At 40.5% G+C, this 19,101-nt stretch overlaps 1 protein-coding gene across 4 annotated transcripts in view; it reads right to left on the bottom strand.

The window, feature by feature from the left end:
* rptor (regulatory associated protein of MTOR, complex 1) overlaps nucleotides 1-19,101 on the bottom strand; it is a 229,137-nt gene that overhangs the window by 204,108 nt on the left and 5,928 nt on the right. For all 4 annotated transcript variants that reach the window (XM_087842157.1, XM_087842154.1, XM_087842155.1 and 1 more), the window contains exon 3: nucleotides 217-319. In XM_087842157.1, coding sequence (XP_087698283.1) covers nucleotides 217-319 — 103 coding nt within the window. The remainder of the gene's footprint in view (nucleotides 1-216; nucleotides 320-19,101) is intronic.

The following is a 19,101-nucleotide window of genomic DNA, read 5'->3' as shown; positions in this document are numbered from 1 at the left end:
ACATTATCTAAAGTGTGTCCAAAAATCATTGACAGCGTTCACACTCAGGAAAACAAATGCCTGAGAAAAATCTGTTTATTTTCACACCAATAAGAGAAGCAGTGTGAGAGCCTTTAGTGAAATACATGCGTGTCATTTAAGCTCAATCTCATTATGAGCATTTCTTTATTTTGTATCTGAGTCTCTTTTATTTGTTTGGTGTCTGCGTGGACTCACCTATCCAGCACTCCAGTCTGGCGCAGGGGGAGGTCTTGACCACATCGGGTGGGTCCACTCCCACGTTGAGGCACAGCACCAGCGCCACGCTCACAGTCTTCATCTGGGGGGCAGACACAGAACACAATTCAATCCTCACATGTCAATACACAAATCAAAACAGGCTGGTGGATTATTTTTAACACCATTAAATCTTTATGCATGAGAGAAAATGCCATGAGCACGCAGACTTGTATTCCAGTACGTCCTGGGAGTTTTATCCCGGTACACCACAATCTGCTGCTACTGGCCACTGAAGCTCCACTGGAGCAGTGAAGGTCAAGAGTCTCACCCAGGGAGAAGCTAACAGCAGTTACTGAGAGAAGAGATATACTCTTTCCTTTGGCACTCTCTGCATCTGGTCCAGAAATTCCCACGTCTGAAGCTAATGTTGGTGGCACACCTTTAAGGAATCTAACCTGTGACCTCAGAGGTGTGTCAGCACACAGGTCACACTGCAGGCATGGATTTTGAACACTATATATATTTAATGTAAGAGAGAACACAGTAGAGCCCACTACTGAGCGCTGTTACAGGGTGAAACTACTGCCTGCTTTGCCTATAAATACAGTATATAACTGATAGTAGCCCAACTATTATCTTCTCCATCGATTCTCTTCTCTGTAGTTTTCCTTTTAATTATTAGTTTTATTATTTATTTTATTATACGGCTGTGCAATATGACCAAAATCTCATATATAAGAATTCTATCGTCCTGACAACAATATAAATCACAAAAATGTAACAATTTCTGTAAATTCTGTGAATCTCGGGCAGCTCGACTTGCGTGAAGTGTTTCCAGCTGTGCGCCATGTACCTGGAGTCGAGTGTTTTAACCGATGCATGAAACGATACATTTTTAGACATAAGTTGTAACAGCCGCCGTTTTCTTTGTGAGTATTTATTACACGGCGTGCTGCGGGGAAAAGCCTGTTCTAACGTTTGAGTCTAAGGTTTATTTTTTAGCACCTGGCGGCTCTTTTTTTAATTCTCATCCGTAAATAATCTGCTCTTTCACGTGATTCACGTGATTCACGTGATTTATTTTGAAAAGTCTCAACAGGATCTTGAGCTTTATTGTGAAAGGTTTATGTGAAACATAAACAAGCGGACACGCGATGCTGTTACCGTCGTTGTTGCTAACCACAACGCATAAAAGCAGTCGCTTGTCCGTCCATAGTGTGGTTATATTAAATATAAGAGAAAGAGAGAACTTTAAGAAATTAATATAGCCACTACAGTGACCATCAAAACGGTGAAAAAATATTGCCGTAAACAGTTTATTTTGCGACACCACGAAACAAACGATAGCCTAAAATGAAACGATAGACGTTTTTATATCGTCATCCGATATATATCCTTATATCGAACAGCCCTATTTTATTATTTGTATTACTGTAGAAAGAGGGTGAGTCATGTGATTGCATGCTGATTGAAAATGCATATTTTGTTTTGCTTTTTTTTTGCAAAACAAAATATGCATTGGTCATGTTTATAAATCCCAATAAAAGTCTCACTGAGCATTGGCCTGTAGTAGAACGAATATATTAAAATAAGCCAGAAGACTTGCATCAAAGAAAGAAAAGAAAACGGGGAACAAAAACAAACAGGCCATCAAAGCAGAACAAGCATGAGCCAGGGGTTATGTGGCAGGACCTGACACATCAGCTTGGTCAGGCAGGAGACGCTTCCAACAAAGCAAATTAAACATTTCACCAGCAGTAGGCCGTCACTCGTTCCTCCCTGTCAGTACCTCAGAGTGTCTTTTGTGTGCCACAGCAGACATCAAGCTTTGTGACATCCTGTGGTTCGATCCTGTAGCTCTAATGAGCTTGAATGAAGACACTGACACAAAGAGTTGACCTTAAAGGATTCTGACAGATAAAAAACAGAATGATCAGCTGCCTAAACTCTTATAAATGCCAAAAAAAACCCAATATCACCAGTATCTGACACCAGACAAAATTTATGCAGCTGCACAGGAAGAATAGTAATTTTACTGACTTTTACCAAAGCTTTAATGAGCAAAACAAAATATTTTTCACAACTGCAAATGTAAAAACAGTCATTTTAAATGGTGCTAAATCAGTTCAAATGACAAAATGTGACATTTGCACAGAGCTGAAGAATAACAAAAACTGCACGGCGGCATAAGTGACGAGCCATCGGCCACACGGCTCAAACTGTATTCTTACATTTAATATTACAGCACGAGGTTTAAAATAAAATACTCAACTCGCTCCTGTATAATTGTGTTTATTTTGGGGGAAGTAAGATAAAATTCTCCTTTCAGTCATTATTCTGGTAAATTTGAGACAAAACAAACCGATTTTTGTACCACTCAGTGTGACCTACATTTCTTAAAGTAAAACTAGGAACCATTTTTTTAAAAACAGACTCCCATTAGTTCCCAGAATTCATATTTAAACTTTAAAAATCATACTGTATACATTATTTATATTTTACCTTGTCAAATCAATAATTTCCCACCATCTAAGTCTCGTGGCGTGTAAACACAGCTATGTGAGAACTTATCTTTTCACGTTTTGCATTTAAAATGCAAGCAGCGTCTCTGGAGCACATTGTAGCGGCTAATTATTCTTTGACTTTTATTTTCTAGTTCAGTCTCGAGATTTCTGCTCCACAAGCCGACCTGCCTCTGTCACTGAAACCGCCCAGCAGGTCAAGTGTTTGTTGACGGTTTTGCTTGACCTGCGTCGAGTCACGGTTTCATCATCACGGCGCTCTGTGAATCGAAGCCGGGGGTGTGTTTGCTCTGAAACAGACGGCGCTTGAACTTCACAAGGCCCTGTGTGTCATCTTGGCTCCAATTACTGGAGGTTAGCTACCTGCAGGGTTCCCTCACAGCAGCTCTGTGCCTGAAATCAGGTCAAACTGTGTGAAGTAAAGTTTAGTGGTTGCAAAGCTTTGATGTCCACGACCACTTTTTTTATTAATTATGTGATCAGTTGTGCGAAAGACAAAGTTTGTCTCCAGTTTACTCTTCAATTCTTTTCATAATACTTTAATTCTTTATGTTTTACCACTGTTTTCCAATTGATGACAGCTAACTGCTACTACTTTCTCTACAGATTTATTAAGGCTTATTTGTGATTTAGCATCCAATAACCCAGCTAAAGCCGAATGTCTAAATCTTCTTTATTAACATGAAAAACAACAGATTATATTTCTCAATACATATTTTCTGTGGTTCTTATGTCTGTTCTGTGAATTATTGCAGTGAAAAAGTCACTTGTATCATGTTCATAAATGATTAAACTAGTGATAAAACTCAACTAGGTTTACAAGGAGCCATTGATGGATTGCAGCCACACAGCATTATCGCCGCAGGCTAAATCCAGAAAATTCACCAGCATTACTGAGGGGGGCTCGATGACTGGCCAGCTAGGATCCCAGTGCGGAAGTTTTCCACTCATAGCCCAGAGGTCTGCTGGATTTTTTTTCACACTTTATTTATAACAGTTTGTGATGCGTAAACTACAGTTTTCTGACAGCTTTGAGTTGGAGTGAAATTGAGATAAACAGTGGAAAGTCCAACTGGAAGCTCAAAAAGCATGTATGTGCATCAGCGTTTTTGTAGTGAGTATTTCATGTGTTGTGAGTTTCTACAGGGTTAGAAAATTCTAGTTTAGTGCATAACTATGTACACAATTACAGAGGGACGATTGTTAATTGCCAGACCGGCATATTATCGGCACAGTTCCATCAGAGTTAGGGCTGCACGATTAATTGTTAGAAAATCGCGATCTCGATTCATACTTATGTGCGATCTCATTTCCAAATGACAACAATTTAAAAGAGAGAGAGAGAGAGAGAGAGAGAGAGAGAGAGAGAGAGAGAGAGAGAGAGAGAGAGAGAGAGAGAGAGAGAGAGAGAGAGAGAGAGAGAGAGAGAGAGAGAGAGAGAGAGGGAGACACGACGATTGTACCGCATTTTGATCCGGGACGTAATCTGCATGAAAACAAGCGCTCACTCTTCTGCTCAACAAATGACAAGGGCGGAGCCTTATACCACGTGATACAGAAGCTGTGCCGTGCAGTGTTGCCAATTTAGCGACTTTGTCGCTATATTTAGCGACTTTTCAGACCCCCTAAAAAAAAGACGTGAACGCGCATATCGCTTTTACTCTCAACAAGCAGCGGGTGCTGTAACGCAGTCAGTTCTTCTTTTACTCTTATGCTGTTTGTGGATCAGGTTTAAAACTACTTATAAACACACACACACAAAGTAACTCCACCAGAGTGCCTATTTCGGGTCACTTTTGCCGGTCCAAGCCCGGGTAAAGGAGCAGGGTTGGAATTGTGACATTACAAAAAACAATAATTGCTAAAAGAAATTTAATTTGTAGTTCTAAATAAATTCTAAATGCATTTAGGACGTTTTTTGCTCACTTTATGTCTCGTCCACGATGTTATTTCTCTCTCCAGCAGCGTAGGTTACAATTACATTAGCAGTGTTGGGGAGTAACGGAATACATGTACCGCCGTTACGTATTTAAAATACAAAATATGAGTAACTATATTTCGTTACAGTTACCGTTTAAAAAGGTGGTATTTAGAATACAGTTACTTTGTTGAAATAAATGGATTACACGGCGGTACTTCCCTGTTTCATATTGTGGCGGGTCAGGACTGTTTGGGTTTTGTTTGACAGCTACTTCTGTTGTTCCAGGTGGCAGCGTTACGGTTGCCATGGTTACAGGGTGACGCTCTCTCTCTGCGTGTTTCCTGGGTGAGAGAGCGTTTTTTGTTGTTGTTGTGCTAAGCTAATAGGCAGAATGCTACAGGTATAGCTCTAAAGAATGTAGCATCATAGGCAGTGTAGTCCGTGCTGCAGGGAGAATGGACTGCCATACCCGTTATTTGTCTGTGAGCGAGGGAGGGAGAAAAAGGAAAAGTACGAGCTGTCATCGAGCAAAAACGGGAGCTGGAAGCATGTAAATATAATAATAACCACTGCAGCCAAGAAGAGAGCCTGACGAGCCCAGTTGTAAGTAAGCTATTAAGACTCAACTGTACACCGTGTTCGTGTTTTCCTCCGAAACAATAAGTTCCGTTGGAGCAGCCTTTCAACGCCTCTCTCTTGCAAGCAAACTTGACCCAGACAACAAAGTAAAGCTAGTTTTCGGCTACAAGCCCAACACGGAACCCGACGTATGAGCCAGAGGTCCCTTTACTACGGTTCGGAGCCGCGGACCTTCAGTAACAGTAATAAATCACAGCAATAGTACATTCATGTAGTTGTAAACAGCATGATAATATATTAAGTAATCCAAAGTATTCAGAATACGTTACTCTCATTGAGTAACGTAACGGAATACGTTACAGAATACATTTTGGGGCATGTATTCTGTAATCTGTAATGGAATACATTTTAAAAGTAACCTTCCCAACACTGTACATTAGCATGACCAATTATGCAAATTAGGCGATGACGTCATTTAGCGACTTCTAGCGACTTTTAGGACAGCCAATAGCGATTTTCCTTACTGAGGAGTTGGCAACACTGGTGCCGTGTGGTGCTAAAATTAGCAGGGAAAAAACAACGGAGAGCACGTCAGGGATGACGAGAAAGTGACAGGAGAAAATCCGTCCCGGTCAACCACCCAAACATCAATAACGGGAACCTTATACAGCGCTTCCCTATACACGTCGAACTCCCGCAGGTACAAAGAAATTACGGAGGCTATTACTTATCACCTGACCAAAGATATGGCTCCATCAACACTGTGCAAAACGAGGGATTTAGGAAAACGATCAACACCCTAGACAAACGCTACACAGTGCCGTCCCGCAACTATTTTTCTGTTGTTGCACTACCTGCTCTATACACGCAGTGTCGAGCAACGGTGGAGACGGAATTTCAAGCAGTACAACATTTTGCGGCAACGACAAAACGTGAGACATTTGTTGTTTTTATGTTTATTTATTGTTTTTATGTTCAGTCTCAACTGTTACGAAGTTGATGTGCAGTTAATAAGTGCAATAAATATTTATATTGGAAAAGAAAATCGTGATCTCAATTCTAAGCCAAAAAAATCGTGATTCTCATTTTATGCAAAATCGTGCAGCCCTAATCAGAGTCTTCATCACCATCAATAGTAACGGTTTAAGACGTGCCGCTATGTGCATCACTGTGCTGCTTTAACCATGACAGTCTTTGTGGTGTTAAAACCTCAGCCCAGCTTTGTGCAAGTTTTTTTCCTTTTCTCTTGTTGTTTACGACCCTTTTTGGCGTGAGCCTGAAAGGGATTTTCTCATTTGTTACTGGTTCATATGAAGCATGGCCTGCAATCGAAATCCTATAATTTCCTTGGTTTGGACAGATATGCAGTGGCATTTTATGTACTGTGTCTCCACATTCAAAAGTCATTCCTGCTGATTTTCCACAACTTAGGCAGTGGGACACTTGTTTATGTGCACTGAATGGCATCACTGAATGACTGCGTGCTCAACAACACCATGTAGGGTCAGCGCGATATTTCTAAGTCACCTTTGACAGCAAGCGATAAGATACCATCTCTGTCTGTACATAACTGAGCAGGGTTAAGAGAGCTGTTGTGAAAGTAATTAAGGTGGCCTGTGCGCTCCCACTGGCAGAACAAAACACTGTTGTGATAGTGGGACTCAGCAGGACGAGCTCAACAGGTGCGCTCCTCCTTACACACAGATGAGCTCCGTTTCGCTTCACTTCATTCATTTCTACCCGATCTCCTCAACCCACACTAGGTCCCACAAATGCGAAGTGATATAGAAGTTTTCTGCTTGGCTACACAACAGTATTCACACAGAAGTCATCCAGTTGCTGTGCAGAACTAATCTAAGACAACAGCTCCATTACAGACATTGCATTGCTCACAGTGTGACATTCCCTGACACTGAAAATAAGATGGGAAGGATTTAAACCTAATGAGGTCAAATCAATGAAATTAACAACAGCAAAAAAAACAAATCAAGTTTGTTTCTTTACATGAATGCAGCTCAGCTTTTAGACTTCAGTTATGCAGGCGAGCCAGATATTAGAGACAAACAATCTCCTTGATCTTATTTTGACAGTCACTTGTAGCTTGTTCACAGCTTGTTTTATTTCCAACTTGGCTTTCCCGTCCAGCAGGCTTGTTGGCCAGGTTTCGACTGTGGCACTCACTGATATCGTTCAGCTGCTTCTCCAAAAAAATGAGCTACACGCATGATTAAAGGTACTCCAACGTCACTGTAGTGGTGCTAGTGAGTACTTGGCAAATGAAAGTACTTGGAGAGTCCAAAGCTGAAAAGTTCTTTCGTGTGCATTTATAAATGCATCTTTAAATCCAATGATATCGCATCAAAGAGGCTTAAAGTATGCCATTACCTCCCTTGTCACCACATCTAGACCACGGTGTGGTTTCTTGGGATGCACTCTATAAAGATTTTTTACGTCTTTCATCTTTCAAAGAAGGATGGTGGCTTTCCTTCAAGCGTAATGTCCCCCGACACACAGCTCAGGACTGAAATTGCAGAAAAGTCAATGAAAACTCGGGCATTTGGAAAGCTATACATTTATTATGTCGGGTTTCCGATTATCTTGTGCAAACCTTCATATCTTTTCATCTAAATCACTTAAAGATAAGAAGGATGCAGTTATTTCTTCTGCTGGGAGTAATTTTATTCTGTTAGCACAACAAAAAACTGTGATTTCCTTATGTGATACACAAGTGCATCTGCATTTGAATAAATATAGACAACTAAAAGCGGCTGGAGTCCGACTGCCAAAACAAGGTGATTTATCAGCTAATGTGCAGCAAGTGTAGGTATTCTCTGGCAGTCCTGCAAAACACCTACAACAACGGCCTGGGAAAGGACGTAACACACACCACAAAGATGCCAGCTCAACTGGGAAGACCCAGATCAGATTTGCCCTTTTTAAAATACAACAGCTGAAATGTCAGCACACTTTAGAGACATATTAATCCAAAGTCCGGAGAGAGGTAAGAAGATGTTTCTGTTATAGCAGGTAAAATGTCAAAGAAAACTGCTGAGAAAACTTTAAGGTAATTTTTTTCTTCTTCTTTTTTTTTTTTTACATCACCAACTAACAAACGAAAGAAAAGCATCAGCCTTGTCAGTTAAGGAAAACTGCAAAAATGCATATAATTAAGATCATAGCGTAAACAGCCCTGATGAAATTATTTGTTTCCATTCAGCTTCCCACGCAGATAATTTATAATCCATTCAATACAAATTTGCATGAGAATAATGGAGATGAATGAGGGACAGCGTTTCTTTCTGTTCCAGCTCAACGCTGCGATACAACATGGCATTTGAGTGTGACAGTACGCAGATGTGCGCCAAATTATTTCTACTGATTTATCTGCTTGTTTATTCCACTTATTATCCAATGCACAGTGAAAACAAAGACCAGTACTCCTGCATCAATTTGGTTTTTCTGGTTGGCCATCAGATATAATGGTGTAAATCTTCGTGTGGCTTGTGTAAATGAGTTCCTAGCCTTGGGGTGGTGGTGGTGAGGCTTTCAGACCTTTTTCCTATAGTGATGTGTAATTACTACTGGCATAAATAAAGTGAAAGTAACTTATTTTAAACTGTGAAATATAGCGGTGTCCTCATTCCCTTAATGTTGGTTATTTGCTGAATGGAGACCTCGGGGACAAACATGAAAGTGCAGAATTTGCAGTTCCTTCAAAGGCTCAAAAGGAAAAACAGTCAAAGCTCACAGAAAAATGCCAACTTTACAGCAGATATATTAACACACTGGTACCTAAAAAGTAAAAATTAAAATATAACAAGCAAAAATACTGCCAATCAACGCCTTTGAAACAAGTTGTAAGTCGAGTAAGTCGAGGCCATTATAGCAGGCCATGGCCTCTTTGAGTGAAAGATGTAGCTGTTGGGAGTTTGGTTACTCATCTGAAATATTTTTAGTTATCTGACAAATAATATGTTTGCTGTGTAAAAATATATATATGTAGAAATGTCTGGTAATAATCACTAATACGCACTTATCTTTGTCTGTGAGATCCAAACATAATCTCTGGATGCTTCTAAGCATTAGCTGGTAATTTGTCCCTACATAGTCTTTTATTTACAGTCAAAGACACACAGAGATATAGAACACAACAAACTATATAAATAGTAGAGGTGGGAATCACCATACATCCCACGATACGATATTATCACAATACTTAACGCACGATACGATATTATTGCAATTTTTAAGAATATTTTGCGATATTCAGATTCTGTACATAAAGGTAAACTTTATCAATATTCATTTTATCTAATATCAAAGTCTCACACTCAGTCTTTCTCTCATTTCAGTTTTATTGTTGACAAACTGAACGGTTTGCATTACAGTCTAGTCCAACTTAACTGAATCAACCATCTGGTACAATTATAGCTATTCTGAACTATGCAGTTTATGAAAACTATGCAGCCCCTTCAGCAACTGAAGAATTTGAAAGTAAATTAAAACAAAATATAATTTTACATCAAATAAAAAAGTTTTAAACTTAATTAAAATAAAACATGTCTTAAATTAAAATAAGTAAACTGTCATGTTTATTGCTGCCAAAAACAAGTTAAACACATTTGGACAGTGAAGGAATGTCAGGATTCTTGCTCAGAAAAAGGATCAACATGCTCTGAAGTCAGAGCACAAAAACCTTTTTGTAACAAAATATCGATTTCTGCTGTCCCTGTATCGATACATTATTAGCAAACAAAATATCACGATACTACACAGTATTGATTTTTTCCCCCCACCCCTAATAAATAGGCATTTATTCATTTTGCTTGTTTGTTTGTTTGTTTTGTTTTTAATGTGTGCTCATCTCCTGAGCTCCATCAGTGGATTATCAACCGTCATCGACTGACAGGTGATCATATATTGAGAGCTAGATTTGCATTTAAGAAAGACCTTCATTCAGTAAACATCACACAAATTCATATTGATCAAAAAATGAGGTCGAGTATTTTCAAAGAGTTTACACTCCGCATAGTAATAATGTTCTTAAATGAACTTCAATAAACAACCTTGTTGGTGATTAAACCAGGCCGTGCTTTTCTAACATGTTTACTTGTGAAGGAATGAATCATCAATAATCATTGATTTTAAACTGTTATGTTGGATGCAAACTGTGTACAAACACAAACTTGAGTGTCTGTTACACTTTGATCTGGACTATATTTCAAAGGTCTTATTTGTCTAGAAGTAATATTAAGGTATTATTAGGTGCTTCAGTATATACATATACACATATGGGTATGTGGCATGTGAGAGAGTATATATATTCTTCATAGTAAAACAAGAAGAGTTCAGGCTGACTAAGGTTCAAACAGAGCAAGGATTTGCAGAGCCTCTCCGACTGTGAAAAAAGAAAATAATAACCTTTTGACCCTGAACAAGTGGTTCGTTTATCATCAGATAGGTGGCAGTGGGCTGTTATTTTGCTTGTTAGCACTAATCTGAGTGAAAAACTCAACCAAAACTAGATAATAAAGGCACACTGGCCCTCATGGATTTCCAATAATATCATGGAGAAGTGAGAGAAGAATTAAGTAGTTAATTCTTTCCTTTGTACAGTCTGCTCTTTTAGGGGGATAAAAAAATAAATAAAAAATGGGTGAAACAGAAGAGGGAGTGGGAGGGAGATAAAGTCTGTACGTGCAGCTCAGTGTGTGTTCATGTCTTCCTGTTTCAGCTCTGTAGATATAAGTGGTTGCTGTCCTGCGCTCATTAACTACACGTGACTCCGGGGGATTTTCCTGCCATTTCTATCCAGGCCCTTTAAGACTCCCTAACAGCCCCGAGCACCACCTGCTATGTCGATCGATGGACCCTGATTAATCCATTTGTTAGGCCCGCCATAAATTAAGGTTATTAAGATGGTGGAGCGCATTGATCGTGTGCCATAGCAGCAACAGGTCAGATATTGGACACTTAATCTTAAAATCCAGAAAAAGGCCAAACATCACTACACATTGATCTGCTTTTTAAATATAAAGACTATGTTTTGGAGATCAAAAAGTTGCAAATGTGGCAGGTACATTAAAAAGGAGGAAAGAGTGTTTACTATGTTATGAATTATTGTAAACGGGAAGCAAGAAGACAAAAGGGAAATGGTAAATGGCCTGTATTTATATAGCGCTTTACTAGTCCCTAAGGACACCAAAGCGCTTTACATATCCAGTCATCCACCCATTCACACACTGGTGATGGCAGCTACATTGTAGCCACAGCCACCCTGGGGTGCACTGACAGAGGCGAGGCTGCCGGACACTGGCGCCACCGGGCCCTCTGACCAAGGGTGAAGTGTCTTGCCCAAGTACACAACGACCGAGACTGTCCAAGCCGGGGCTCGAACAGGCAACCTTCTGATTACAAGGCGAACTCCCAACTCTTGAGCCACGATTGCCCCAAAATGGACCCATACATGGCTGGTAGAAGCGGACAAAGACTGTTGTTCAGTGAAGTTTTATAGTTTTCCACAGCTGCATTTTCATTGTAGACGACAATAAAGCACAACACAAAAGAAACTCTAGCGGGTAATCACGCCACTCAGCTGCCCAATATTTCCATCGTGATTCTAAAGTTACTCACAGGTGGCTTCATCTCTACAACATTACATTCATCTCTATACGACAGTCTTTAAACACAGCAAGGCCTTTTTGCAGATGTAGGAGAGCTCAGGTGAACCACCAGTGGATGCTTGCCTGACCCTACAAGCTAATACTAAGCTAATGGTAAACTGCACCTCTATTATCATCGTCACCATCATTACTGAAAAAGTTAACTATTTTATAAACGCACAATAACTTATACTAGACTCCCGCGAAAGCGTTGCATTCATATCTTGTTGGAGCTGCGTTAAATCTGCCTACTTGTGTCTAGGTTTCGATCCGGCGTTCAGCGTCTGCCACCTGCCTGTCCTCCTGCTCAATTGGATCACCCGGTACATCATCTGGCCCATCCACTACCTCCACGGATTTCCTTCTCACGGACTTCCCTCCCAAGCTCCCACGGTCCCGCTCGAATCGTAAGCCAACTGGTCTAACTCAGTTTTGATGTTTCCTCCGCTTCCCGGCTCCCTAGTAATCTTCTCCCCTTTCTGTACAAGATATGAATGCAACGCTTTTGCGGGAGTCTAGTTACCACAGAGAGGTGATTAACGGACTGGCGTGGAGCATCCGTCAGCGCCGGGTTAAGTAGCTCTTCAGGTAATCACCCCGATGGAGGGCAGGTGTGCCGGTGATGGCCCAGCCTGGGGGTGTGGCTACCCGCGCATCACACATTCCACACACAGGACCACGGACCATGACATATACAACCTATAAAAAAGGTTAATTCTTTGTTATCCAAGCCTGTGCTTTTTATCTGTGGCACCATGACAGATCATCAGGTGTGCCATGGGAAATTATTTCATTACTGCAAATAATCTGCCATTGTTGAGCATCTGTGTCTTTGATGCAGTGACTGGCAGAATAATAAAATACTCTTTCATGTTTGTGTGAAGCAGCATGTAGCCCAATAATGAACTTGTTGAGTTACGACAACAGACGGTGATGAGACATAACAACAAGGGATAAATATTTGAAAAAGAAAAAATGAAGACTCCCAACTGGGCCCGAACAAATTGATAATACAGGTGAAGTGTCTGGCATGAGTGGTGGTCCAATCACAGCAAAAACTGTGAGCTCGAGGCAATCCAGCGAGCGTTGTTTGTCTGGGTTTCCTTTCACTGGAGATCCAGCCGCACCAACTCTGTTATGCTTAGTGTGCAGAGAAATCTTAAATGCAATCTCTAAGCTAAACATCTGCTACTTCAAAACAAAAACGAGGACTATTTTCTTCAACTTCGAAGAACACACTAAGAAACAGGTAACTTTAATGAGAAAAGGTCTCCCAGAGCTCTAAAAGCTAGCTACTTAGTAGCCAAATCGAAGCCAAATCTCAAAAACAAAAAAAGCCACACACTGTGGCAGAGACATTAACACTACCTGAATGCAAAGCCATTGTGTATGAGATGCTCAGCCCTGACATGGTTAAAGAAACAGCCAAAGTCCCACTTTGGCAGATAACACAATTGCCAGATGTGTTAATGACATTTCAACAGACAAGTAAAACTTTATATTTTGCAAGAAAAAAGAAGACAGCAAAAATATCAGATCATATCAGAATGTCTTGAACATGGAGAATGTCTGTATGAGCAGTCGTGGACGACATAGCAAAGGCTTCATTAGCAGAGAGAAAGAGATCCAGTGCTGGATCTTGCCCCACGGGGCGAGTGTCTGTGTTTGATGATTGCACACTTGTTGCTCCTTAAGAACTGGCTGTGGCGCAGCAAAGTACCGACCTGTGTTTGACCAACAGCGTTTTTGACTGATGATGGGTGCGATGATGCAAAGCTGTTTCAAGTCATGAGTGGTGTGCAAAGGCCGGCACAAATGCTAGAAATAAATAAATGCAAGGCCAAAATGAAGACCTACTCACCAGCACAGACAAAATGGATTTTGTTCAAAAGGTGCACCTCTGGCAATAACATCTAGAAAGTGCCATCCTTTGGCATGTTCCCACTCACTCCAAAATGGCAAGCAAATGTCAACAATTCTGCACAGTGAGAGATAATAGAAAAGCATCTAAACACTCTTCAGAAGTTGTCATTTTATTTCCCCTCACTGTCACTGAATGACTTGACTGGGGCCGAGAAAGCAGCAGTTTTTGGAAAGGATAAGACAGTATAGGACCAGGAGAAACCAGCATAGCGGCCATAAAAACTCAAAAGAGAGCAAGCTACTGAGAGCTATTGAGGAAGAGCTTCGTGTGCCATCCATCCATTTTCTTCCACTTATCCAATTCAGTGTCGCCGGGGGGGTTGGAGCCTATTCCAGCTGCCAGAGGACAAGAGGCAGGGTACACGCTGGACAGACTGCGAGTTTTTCACAGGGCTAACACAGAGAGACAACCATTCACACCTACAGCCAAGTTAGAATCACCAATTAACCTAATCCCACTAACTGTGTGTCTCTGGACTGTGAGAAGAAGCCGGAGTACCTGCAGGGAACTCAGAGACACAGGGAGAACATGCAAACTCCACACGGCCAATTGGTAGATTCAAAAACAGGACGTTCCCGCTGTGAGGCAACAGTGTTGGCTTCATGTGCACATTTCTTCCATTCCTGCCAGTATATCAGCTTTGTGATCATCTAAACAGGGCTAGGTTTCACACCGAGTGAATAGAACCAAATAGAGAGACCGAGGCATCGATTCTACTCTGTTGCGGACACAGACAGTTGGAGACCCGATAACAGAGCCGTCATCCCGTTTACGCAGCTTGAAGAACACCACATGTGTAGATGCTAGTTATAATGTAAATCACGGAGTTGTTTTCCTAACAGTCACAAAAAAAGTCACACAAAAATTTCGCACTGACCTTCACAATCAACATTTGACGATGACATTTACGTCACGCAATTTGCCATTTTATAACATTTTTGGTTGGTGGTGTGTTGCTAGACATTTTTCAACTACATGACTAATGTCAATGCAACCAGTACTGTGGCAAACATGATAGGTCAATAGAATTGGGACTACATATTCATATGGAGACATCTACAGGGTGGGCCATTTATATGGATACACCGTAATAAAATGGAAATGGTTATTAAAGTCCTGTTTGTGGCACATTAGTATATGTGAGGGGGCAAACTCCTCAAGATGGGTGGTGACCATGGTGGCCGTTTAGAAGTCGGCCATCTTGGATACAACTTTTGTTTTTTCAATAGAAAGAGGGCCATGTGACACATGGAGTTTGCTAACTGTAGCATGGGAGATGGGTGGTCTCGTAGGGTGTCTTGCATTGAAATCTGCTGCAATGACCCGGTTACTGCGTTCACAGATATCAACACAATTTCAATCCACTCCTCACGTGTTAACCTCTTCAACATGTCAATGGCTGTGAACAAAGAGAAACTTGTAAATAACTCATGAAAGAATAAAGTTACGTTGAAACCAAGCACACCATTGTTTTTCTTGTGACATTACCAATAAGTTTGATGTGTCACATGGCCCTCTTTCTATTGAAAAAACAAAAGTTGTATCCAAGATGGCCGACTTCTAAATGGCCACCACCCATCTTGAGGAGTTTGCCCCCTCACATATACTAATGTGCCACAAACAGGACTTTAATATCACCAACCATTTCCATTTTATTACGGTGTATCCATATAAATGGCCCACCCTGTACTTACAGAGATTACGGTCAAATAGTGAAAGTATGAGATTGGAACAGTTAAGTTGCCCGTTAGGACAAAGTCGGACCATTTAAACAATCACCAAGTCGCCCTCTGACATACAGACAACCTGCCCAAGGTCCACCTTGTCTTGAACCCTATGCTAATGTTGTAAATGGCCAGCTCCAATTACACTTGTGTATCTAGTCATTAGTGGGGTTTCTCTTGTCATATTTTATTTGCACTTTGAGCCAGGTTGAAAAATAGAAGCTAAAGAAATAGCTGGAAATATGTAGGAAAAAAAAACAACTGAGCCAGTCACAGCCAATCCGGTCTTTAAGTCTGACGTCACTAGCCGTGTCTGGGCCCAAACTCCGCTACAGGTCCTAAAGTCAAACGAACACTGCGGGATCACTGAGTTGAGATTAAATAGAACAAGATACAAAGCATTGAAACAAGTTAAAAATGCAACAGCCTTATTAAACGCAGAGTAGTTTGGACCCGGAAGCAGGATTCATCACGTCAACACTTGAAGACTGGATAGCTGAATTTATGTGTAAAGAGTGATCTGGTGCTTATGTAGCGCTTTTCCACTCAGAGCACTAAAAAAAGATTTTGGCATAGTTTAATAAACTTATTTGGTATTTTGACCTTAGTTCGATTGAACAAGGCTAATGCCATTTCCTACCAGACAGAAAGCCAAGACAATATCCCACATCACACTGTTTACTTGGCAAACCTTCTACATCCATCTCAACACCAAGAGAATGACTGATACAGTTCATCAGTCTTCATGGCCAATGAAAACATCACCATTATCTCTGCACTAATTACAGTGACATAAAGAGGAAACACAAGATGGTGGAATGGAGACGCGCTCATATCAATGCAATACTGTTTTTGCATTTCTTGGAAGTGTCCAAAAAAAATGTGTTGAAATATAACCTCATCAAAAAAAACCCCAAAACCTTCTGTTCTTTCCTGACAGCGTTAATATTCTGCTCCTGACAAGTCGGGACGTTGTTAACCAACTGGTATTTAATTTGGAGCGAGCAGTTTAATGAAATTTGCAGATATTTAAGCAAAGTCGCTGTTTTAATCAACATAAAATCATTAGCGTGCAATTCTTTTTAGCACCTTGCAAATACATTCTGTTTTCATGGCTCGGTAGCTAAAAGTCTATATGCTCCCTAATGAACTGCACGCATTGATTGAATTCAACTAATGAAGCAGAAGTAAAACCAGCACAGCCCACCTGTCTCGTTTCCACATTATTATTATTATTGTTGTGAGCTTGGATATTGATGACTTATTGATTTCATTATCGTTAAGCTGAAAAACACACCATGTCTGGAAACCAGCAGGGAAAGAAAGGAGACATATTTAATTGAATCGTATGTGTGTGACCAATAGCCAGAGAAACGTGTGTTATAGGTCATTTACCAACCAATACAAACCACAAAGCTATAAAAACCAAGCATTACTCCCATACTCCCTGCCATATAATAATGAATTCCTAGAAAACATATTTAATTTGGCGATCAGAGTCCTGAAAAAAAGAAAAGATTGCCTTGAGCCATGTGTAAATCCAAAACAAAAAGGTCACTAAACTGCCCAATAAGTTTTGTGCTTTGACTAAATGTTACAACAACAATTTTTTGTCACTATAACAAAGTAACAAAAAAGTCATTGCTGACAATTTTAAAACGCTGTCACACCATCATGGAGGAAAATCAGTGAAAAATGAAGCCACACTTCACTTGTATCTCCAAAATCTGATGTCCACAGACATGTCGAAGGACGAGTCACATTCTGGGTTTGATATAAGATGTGAAAACTACATGAAAGACAGGAAAACCAGCTTTTCCAGCTGGTGTAGCTTTGCTTTTGTCTTTTGATCAGCAGTAATAAAAAACACAAGGGAAAATAAAAATGCACAAGTACAAAATCAAACTACCCCCCTACACTGTGCTAACAGTGTATTGCATTATGTGTAAAATTGAGTTCAATATATTTAATTTTTATTTTAACACTGGAAGGTTTGGCCTTTTCATCTTTATACAGAAACTGACAGGCAAGATAGGATCAAATTAAATGTTGTTTCTACTAATGCGTCTAATGCGACTTCTGTAAAGTCCAGTCTGATGGCTCAAATTGGGTGGATAAATGTATTTTCCATATTTTTTAGATTCTAAACAAGTTTTTGACAGATTTCTAAAATATTTGTTGTCTTGTTTTTATGACAGGCGGTCTAATAAGTTTGTTAAACACTGTATACAGAATGATGTGTAAAGGGGTCGATATGAACCTCTCACCCACCCGCTGTTGATGCTGTACATATCCTCTTTAGCTGTAAAATTAATGCTGATCTGCCTTCATGCCCAACAACCTGAACCAGTCCTAAAAACAAGCACAATGAGGCCATTTCTGTGACAGACAGGCTATCGAGTCGGGACAGGGTTTCGTCAGCGTTTACGAAGAAACTGTTACACTATAAGAGGACAAGTTTGCATCAACCAGTCTAACGTCAAACCACTTACAGCTCAACAAGGGATTGTGAAGCATGACAGGTAGGAAGCGAAAAGTTCCCATGCATGCATGACAGCTCAAGTTTCATGCTGCTTTGAGACAGTTTATCTATCATTCAAAACAATATTTAAAGCCCTGATGCCGTTACATGTTTTAATATAAATGCAAAAGAAAATAGAAGTCTCTTTGGGAAGGACGGTAGGCAGCGGGGCAAAGCTCATGAACTGTCAAATCCCTGCAGTGTAGTGGTGGCAGCATCGTGACATGACGTGTTTAAGGAAGAAAGAATTTAAGGAAAGGAAGTTTTTGAAGAAAACCTGGAGTGAAAGAATTGCCTTTCAACAACAAAATTTACCAACTAACTCAGTAATATTATCAAAGATTCAGATGTTCCAGAATAAATATTTAGCCATTGTGTCATTTAGCTTGCAATCAAACTCAGTGGCTCTCCACTTCAAAAACAAAAAAAAGTGTGTACTCTGTAATCTACGGAGCCCCGCAGGGGACATGGGAGAAAAAAATATTAAGACGGACTTTTGCGAGATCTCGCAAAACTAACTCGGGATCTCGCAAAACTAACTCGGGATCTCGCAAAACAAACTCGGGATCTCGCAAAAGTTGAATTCCAACAAAGGCGGCAGCTACTTAGTTGTAATATTACTCTTTCTGGGTCACAAAATACACTTTTAAGATATTTTGAGGCGTGAATGTAGTTGTGTAAACGTCAGATACCTGCTCGGTTTACAAGACATCACATATTTGCAAAAGTGCTCCGACGTTTTCGGAGATCTGACACCCACTAGCTCAAAGCTAACGGGAGGTCGAGACCTACTACAGCCGGGAGGAACACCGCTTTCCCGGCACATCGTGCCTCGACCTCCCGGTCGGCTTCGAGCTGGCGGCCTCCGAAGAATGCGGCTAAAACTTTTGCGAGATCCCGAGTTTGTTTTGCGAGATCTTGCAAAAGTCCGTCTTAATTTTTTTTTTCTCCCATGTCCCCTGCGGGGCTCTGTAGTAATCCATCCAATTTGAGAAAATTCAAGGAGAACCTTTTAAATGTTAGCACAGC

This window comes from Neolamprologus brichardi, chromosome 6 (assembly GCF_056152115.1).
Source record: "Neolamprologus brichardi isolate AB-2024 chromosome 6, ASM5615211v1, whole genome shotgun sequence".
In the NCBI taxonomy this organism is placed as follows: Eukaryota; Metazoa; Chordata; class Actinopteri; order Cichliformes; family Cichlidae; genus Neolamprologus; species Neolamprologus brichardi.
Note: the sequence above shows the minus strand (reverse complement) of the source record. Positions and strands in the feature narration are given on the sequence as shown.